Genomic DNA, 7,812 nt, shown 5'->3' on the forward strand with positions numbered 1-7,812 from the left:
CATCTCTAGAGAACTTCCTCTAGAGCTCAGTAGTTTGAAGAATCTAGAGGTTCTCAACATCCACAGGAATATATTCAGTGGATTGATACCAAAAGTTTTTGGCAACTTGTCTCGGCTCTTCTACCTTGATGCAAACAAGATAAACTCATTGGATGAACATATCCGAGAATAAGCACATTGTCGACTCTTCTAACACTTGATTTTCTCTTCAAATGATTTGGTGGGGTCAATACCTAAGGAGACTCATTTGGAAAATTTAGAGCATTTGGTTTTGCCATCCAACCATTTCACTGCAAGCATTCCAAAAGAGATTGGTAACATGAAGAAGCTAAGAAAACTCATGCTCTCTGAATGCAACTCATCAGGCACCATCCCTTGGTCAATTGGTAGTCTTGAAAGCTTACAAGAACCTGATATATCAGGGAACAACTTCAGTTCAGAACTCTTGCATCTATTGGTGAGCTAGGCATTTGAAAGTCATGATTGCAAGGAGGGCAAAGCTAATAAGGAGAATACCAAAAGAACTTGGTAACTATAAGAATCTTACTCTCTTGCATCTATCCTACACTTGCAAGGTAACTTATTGGATGGATCTATTCCTACAGAACTGTTGATCTCTCATTTAATGCATTAGTTGGACCTATGCCTTCTTGGTTTGCGTCATTGCTCTCCCTGGCCTTTTTCTTTCTAACAACCACCTAAGTGGTAATATTCCTGTTGAGATAGGCCACATTCTTCCCACCGTTGTAGTTATAAAGTTGTCTAGTAATGCATTTTTGGCTATGCTACCCCAATCTTTACTGTAAGCAAGAGTCTGAACCGTCTGGATGTCAAATAACCTCTTTGGTGAAATCCCATCACCTTAACCTGGTTATGAAGAACCCTTGAGCAGTAACCATTTGTCAGGGAGCCTACATGGTTCTATCTCAAATTTTAGGCAACTATCTACCCTTGAACACAACAATAGCCTCACCGGTAGCTTGGCATCAACATTGTCGAATCTCAGTTTTTTTAACTATCTTGATCTCTCAAATAATGATTTCAGTGGTTCCATCCCTTGTGGTATTTGCAATTTATTTGGCAACACATTTGCCAACTTCTCTAGTAACCGCATTGGCAGACATAACTTTTCAGATTTGTGTTGCGTTAGGCATTTGTCCTCCTAGTAGTATCAATCATAAGGAGGGTCACCTGCATCATGTAATTTGAAGAGCAGTGACCATTTGTACCACTATTTCAATTGTGATTCTTCTGGTGGTTTATGTGGGATGCAAGCTATTAAGAAACAGGTTATTGCCTCTTGCACCTGCTAGTGAACACTACTAGACTATAATTGGGCCTACCTCAAGCTATGAGCTCTTAGGAAAGAATTCATGTTAACCTTTTGAGTATGAATCTTGCTACATTTGAGCGTGCACTACTGAGGGTCACCGTAGATGTTCTTAAAGCTACCAATAATTTTAGTGATGCACAAATCATAGCCCATGGTGACTATGGGACTGTCTATGGAGCAACACTCCCTAAAGGATGGAGAGTTGCAATCAAGAGGCTTCATTGTGGCCACCCGTATATTGAAAACAAATCGTAAACACCTGATAGGTAGCAATGAAATGTCCTAGATCATCCCACACTACCATAGCAATCCGAGTGTGGACCAAGATGTCGTTTGGAGGCAAATTCAAAGTCTTAATTAGTGGTCTTATCCTAAATAGTAAATGCTAAATAGTCAATCACCCATGTTTAGTCATTGTTTGGACTAAATGGCTCACTAAATTAACGACCGATTAAATATAAATGGCATACCACTGTTTAGAGTTTACATGGTGTTTGCATGGGCTAAATGATCATTTAGATATAAATAGTGTTAATTAGTAATGGATCATCCTTTGCCTCACTATATGCTCCAACCAGGAACCATCTTACAAGTTCTTGGATTCTATGATAGACAAAGAACCACGTAGCAGCGCTTTCTGAACTCTTTGTCTATTATAACACAAATGATTACAACACATGTCCATCCCTACCTGGGTGAATGCCATCTCAGACACCATGTCCTTCACTCCTTCCCATATGCACGACAGTCCCTCTTCATGGCGAATGCCAGCTTAGATGCCAAGAGACGTGAGGCGCGACGTGGCGTGCTTCTGATCGATGTGAACTGTCATGCACATCGGAGTTCGCATGCCCACAGCCACGCAGGGACTCTGGCTAATGCACATAGACATAGCTAGCTAACTAACAGTCTGAATAAGCTAACACATGCACGTGCACACTAAGCGCTAATTAAAAGAGTTACTACTAACACAAAACTTGTGTTTCTGTTTAGCCTGGTGTCTTATTATTCTCTGCCCTAGAGCATGCATGCGGCCCATCTCTCGAGTTCTCCACTTCAGATGGTGCTGTGAGAGCTGAAAATAGTTGTAGGGGGTGTAGTGTGCTCCAAGCTCATCTCCAGCAAAGACTGGCTGCAAATCAAAAGTCACAAATGATAAGTATACACTGCTGTCTAAAGTAGTATAGGTTACAGTATAAGCATCAATCCTGTATGAAAATTTGAAGCTATAGGTTTCTAACACTAGAACAATCCAAAAATATGTAATTGGATATTTTGAACATGCTGCAGACTGCATTTATATACCAAGGTTAATATGTTTTAAACTTTTGTTATATATACGTTATTGTTAGCTAGCATTGTAAAACCACAGAAAGACAGAAGAGAACTGAATCAGGTAAAAGGTTGCATGAGTTTTAGAGTGTTTAGAAGTTAGAACCGGTAATAACTTATATGAAGCACTTAATAAACAAAAGAAAAACATACCAGTAGGCACCAGTGCATGCCCAGATCATGGCTGCGCCACAAATTGCTGGAGGTTGTGAGATTCATGTTTCATCAGCTGGACCATCTTGAGTCCCTTCACCACCTCCACCATGGTCGGCCTCTTTGAAGGCTCGTTGGCAGTGCAATCCTGAGCAATGGCAAGCACGCGAACCATCTGTTCACGCCATAGACCTGAAACAGGCAGGCATGGATCAAACAACTCACCCTCCCGACCGCGTGCAATCATCCACCGCACCCAGTCGACAAGGTTCCCACCACCTTCTTCCACCTCTTTCCCTGTAGGTGGCCGTCCAGTGAGCACCTCTAGCATGACTACACCAAAGCTGTAGACATCTCCCCTCGTGGTGGATTCCATAATTAGCGCATATTCTGGGGGAATGTAGCCAAGCGTGCCAGAGACAGTGGTGCTAACATGAGTGTCATAGGCACTAATTATCCTTGCAAGGCCAAAGTCGGAGATCCTTGGCTCCATGTTCTCATCCAATAGAATGTTGCTTGACTTCATGTCCCGATGGATGATATGGGGCACAAAGCCATGGTGGAGAAACATGAGTCCATTAGCAGAACCAAGGCAGATCCTGAGACGTTCACGCCATCCAATCGTTTCAGGTGTATTTTCATGGTTCCTCAGCCATGTCTCAAGGCTCCCATGATGCATGTATTCATAGATCAGGAAACGCTCATCACCACGGGCGCAGTAGCCAACTAGGGGAACAAGGTTACGATGCTTCACCTTTCCAATGGTCTCCATCTCAGCAAGGAATTGACGGTCACCAAGGAACTGGTAGCTACCATGAAGCCTCTTGATAGCGACCCTCTGTCCTTCAGGGAATGCTGCTTCATAGACAGTCCCAAACCCACCATGGCCTATGATGTGCACCTCGCTGAAATTATTGGTAGCTTTCAGGATATCATCCATGGTAACCCTCAGCAGTCCATGCTCAAATGTAGAAAGATTGATGCTTAGAGGTTCCCTTGACCTTTTGCCTAGGAGCTCTTTACTGGAGGTTGACTCAAGCTCAATTGTAGCCTTGGATTCACTGGCAGATACAAGAGGTAATGACCTCTTTCTCAACATCATCCATGTCACAAAAACCACAAGAACCACAATGAGAATGGCGCCACTAATGATCAGTGCTATTACAACTCCATGAGGTATATGAACCTCCACATGATTGGTACTAGTACTATTAGCAGCACAAATGCCTGATGCTGCACAATCTGAGAAGCTATGCATGCCAATGGTTTTACCAGAGAAATCGACAAACGTGATGTTAGATAGGTTGCACATACCACAAGGGATAGGACCACTGAAATCATTATTTGAGACATCAAGATAGTACAAACTGAGATTGGACAGTGCTGCTGGCAAGCTCCCGTTGAGGCTATTGTTGTGGATATCAAGAGAAGATAAATGTGCAAAATTTGAGATAGATCCATCTAGGCTCCCTGAGAAATGGTTACTACTTGCATTGAACAAGATCAGTTGGCTAGATGATCCTTCAAACCCAGTACAAGATGACGGGATTTTACCAGAGAGGTTGTTGTTACTGACATCCAAATAGTTCAGGGTCTTGCTGCATAGTAGAGATTGAGGTAGGGTAGCCTCAAATGCATTACAAGACAAGTTTAGAACCGTAATGTTGGGAAGGATGCGACCTATCTCAGCAGGAATATTGCCAGTGAGGTGGTTATTAGACAGAAAAAGGCCTTGCAGCTTGAGCAATGGTGTGGACCAAGGAAGCATAGGTCCAACCAATTCATTAGAAGAGAGATCAACGGTCATAAGATTCTTCAACTCAGCAAGCTCCACAGGAATAGATTCATTCAGCAAGTTAACTTGCAGGTGTAGCTCCTCCAGAATAACACAATTCTTGATTCCTGGTGGGATACGACCAATCAACTGGTTGTATGACAGATCAAGTAAGCCGTGATATTGAACATACTCTGATTCAGGGTGAGATGGATTCATGAATCCCCCACATATCTCAGCAGGAATAGAACCAGAGAGTTGGTTGTGAGACAAAACCAAGCTAGTGAGCGAAGTCAATTGAGCTATGGATCTCGAGATGGTTCCATTCAGATTATTAGAGCTTAGGTTTAGCTTGACTAGGTTTCGACAGTTGAAGAGCTCTTGTGGGATGTTCCCAGATAGTCTATTCCCATCAAGAGAAATTTCATTCAAATTCTTTAGAGCACCTATCGTCGGCGGGATTGGTCCTTCCAAGCAGTTACTGCTCATCCGCAACCTCTGCAAGCTGCTGAGCTCATTAATGCTCTCAGGAATATAGCCAGTGAGCTTATTATAGCTGAGATCTATCTCCAAAATTGTTGATGAATTAAACAACTTGGCAGGCAAGACTCCTGTAAAATTGTTGTAGGGCAATTCCAGAATTTGGAGCGGTAACTCTGCCAAGTATTCTGGTATCTCACCATGGAAATGGTTGCCTTGCAAATTCAGTTGAGTAAGGTTCCTGCACCTTATAAATGTCTCCTTCATACTCCCTGTCAGATCGTTAAAATGCAAGTCAAGTGACTGAAGAGAGTTGGTGTCACATATGCCAGGAGGTATAGAACCACTGAACTTGTTATTTCCCAGTCTTATAGATACAATATTTCCCCAATTTTCAATCCAATCAGCAATATGACCTGACAGTTTGTTACCTTCCACCTCAAACTGGACAATAGCTTCTAAACCTGCAAGTTCTTTAGGGATACAACCAGCGAAGGCATTGAAGGACAGACTCAGGTGAGTAAGCTTCATGCAGTTACCGAGTTCTTTTGGTATGCTGCCTATGAGCTTTGCTCTCATTGCAATTAGGACAGTCAGATTTCCTAGCTCACCAATAGATGCTGGGAGTTCTGAATTGAAGTTGTTTTCTGATATATCAAGTTCCTGTAGGCTTTTAAGACCACCAATTGACCAAGGGATGGTGCCTGATAAGTTGCATTTAGAGAGAATGAGTTTTCTTAGCTTTTTCAGATTACCAATCTCCTCTGGAATGCTTCCAGTGAAATTGTTGGACCCCAGAACCAAGCTCTCTAGATTTTCCAGATGAGTAATCTCCTTAGGTATTGGCCCTGCCAAATAATTTGAAGATAAATCAAGTGTCAGCAGGTTCAACAATGTGCTTATTCCTGGAAATATTGATCCAGTGAGCTGATTCTTGCTTGCATCAAGGTAGAAGAGCTGAGACAGGTTGCCTAATGCTTCTGGTATTGATCCATTGAAGCTGTTCTGGTGAAAATCCAGTACCTCCAGGTCCTTCAGACTGCCCATCTCTGCAGGAAGTTCTCCAGAGATATTGTTCTTGGATATGATTAACTTAGCGAGTCGCTGAAGCTTAGCAATGGCAGGGATCATTTGTCCACACAAGCTGTTTCTGTCTAACAGTATTTCTTTAAGCATCTTCAAATCATATAATGCGTAAGGCACGATCCCAGTAAGCTGGTTACTGCTCAAGTCCAGGTACTGGAGATTTGTCAAATTTCCCAAGGCTTCTGGAATCTCACCGAATAAATCACACCTACTTAAGTTGAGACGAACAAGTGACTGGAATGCCGTGATGCATAATGGGAAAGGAACATGGAGTGATAAATATGACAAATCAATGGCTGCAACAGCATTGTCCACACAAGTGATATGTGACCACATGCATGGAGGAGTTTCTGTATCGAACCAGTCCCAAAGAAATTGCTTTGATTCAACAAGTTCATCCCTCAGAGCATATAGATTCTTTATATCAGATCCAGCAAAAGCAGTGACAAAGTAGGCAAATAGGATGAACAAGCTGAATGTATCCTGCCAAAAGGAAAGAAAATGTTAAAACAAAAGTTGTGGATGTTCAGGTGGTCTCGAAATAATTGTGCAGGTAACACAGTTCTGAAAAATATCAATGCCTCCAACCAATGAAGAACACATGCATGCTGATGACATAAAAAAACTTGGAAAAGGTACTTTCTAGCTACATTAGAAGCAATAACATGTCATTATACATTTCTAGTTTGTGAATTTCTGATTGTTTATTTTTTTATCTTTCTTACACTTACAACTCCGAAAAGCTCTTATTTGTAAATGCCTCAACCAATAAGCAGGATTTGTAACGCCTTGTGCAAAGCAGGGTCTATATGATTCATGGTTTGAGAAAGGAGCTTTGATGGGCTGGTATGGTTCATGGTTTGAGAAAGGAGCTTTGATGGCATGCTAAATTAGTAGAGTAACGGATAACCATTCTACTCTGCAGTTTTACCAAGGAAATAAAAAATGGAAAATAAAAGTTTGCTTGACCGAGGACTACTCAACAGTAAAATCGGTGTTTTAACCCGCCAAATTTGCCGAGGTGATCGGCGCCACAGCACCAGCGCCGACTCGCCCGCGACGTCGCATCGACGAAGCAGGCCACAGCCCGCGCCTCTCTCTGTTCCACATCCATCCCCAATTTCACCTCGACTCCACTAGAAAGGACCCACAAAGGCGGGGAGGCAGCAAAACTGGACCAGTCGCTGAGCTGGGGAAGGGCAGTGTAATGGATGGGACGGCGCAAGAGAAGCTGCAGCGGTGGCCGCCGGAGGCCGGAGCGGCACGGCGGCGGCGGCAGCGGTGACTTCCATAGCGGCATGGCGTTACTCGTCGAGTTTGGCCTTGGGCCCTACTATCCCTTGGGCCTTGGGCCGTTTGGCACTTCGGCTATGCATGGATTGGTTTTCTTTCTGAAAGGTCAGTGATTTTTACCCAGATTTTGCAAGTGATTTTTACACGATTCTGTGATTTTTACCCAGATTTTTCATGGAGGACATATGGTAGTAGGAAACATAAAAAAAAGACATTTGAACAACATTAACGAAGTCGGGTGCATATTTGTGTCACAACGATTTTATAATAATACTACATATTATTGGTATTGTTCTATAGGACACGTACAATACATGATACTTGGATATGGGTGCTTAGTTAGGGGGGGGGGGATGCTACT

General features: G+C 42.8%; 1 protein-coding gene across 1 annotated transcript; it reads right to left on the minus strand.

Moving 5' to 3' along the window:
• LOC8071627 (leucine-rich repeat receptor protein kinase MSP1) lies at positions 1,860 to 7,458 on the minus strand. The gene is made up of 3 exons (XM_021459425.1): positions 7,199 to 7,458; positions 2,819 to 6,654; positions 1,860 to 2,465 (listed from the first exon to the last, which is right to left on the minus strand). Exons 1-2 carry the CDS (start codon positions 7,456 to 7,458, stop codon positions 2,844 to 2,846), a joined length of 4,071 nt encoding a protein of 1,356 aa, XP_021315100.1. The 3' UTR covers positions 1,860 to 2,465; positions 2,819 to 2,843.

Source organism: Sorghum bicolor, chromosome 4 (genome assembly GCF_000003195.3).
Source record: "Sorghum bicolor cultivar BTx623 chromosome 4, Sorghum_bicolor_NCBIv3, whole genome shotgun sequence".
Taxonomy (NCBI): Eukaryota; Viridiplantae; Streptophyta; class Magnoliopsida; order Poales; family Poaceae; genus Sorghum; species Sorghum bicolor.

What these genes read in the sequence shown, in the direction of transcription:
- LOC8071627 (XM_021459425.1), bottom strand. Translation starts at nt 7,458, where the DNA reads ATGCCGCTATGGAAGTCACCGCTGCCGCCGCCGCCGTGCCGCTCCGGC. An exon ending in TCGCGGGCGAGTCGGCGCTG is followed by an intron (nt 6,655 to 7,198) that starts GTGCTGTGGCGC and finishes TTAACATTTTCT; the next exon opens with TTCCTTTTGGCAGGATACAT.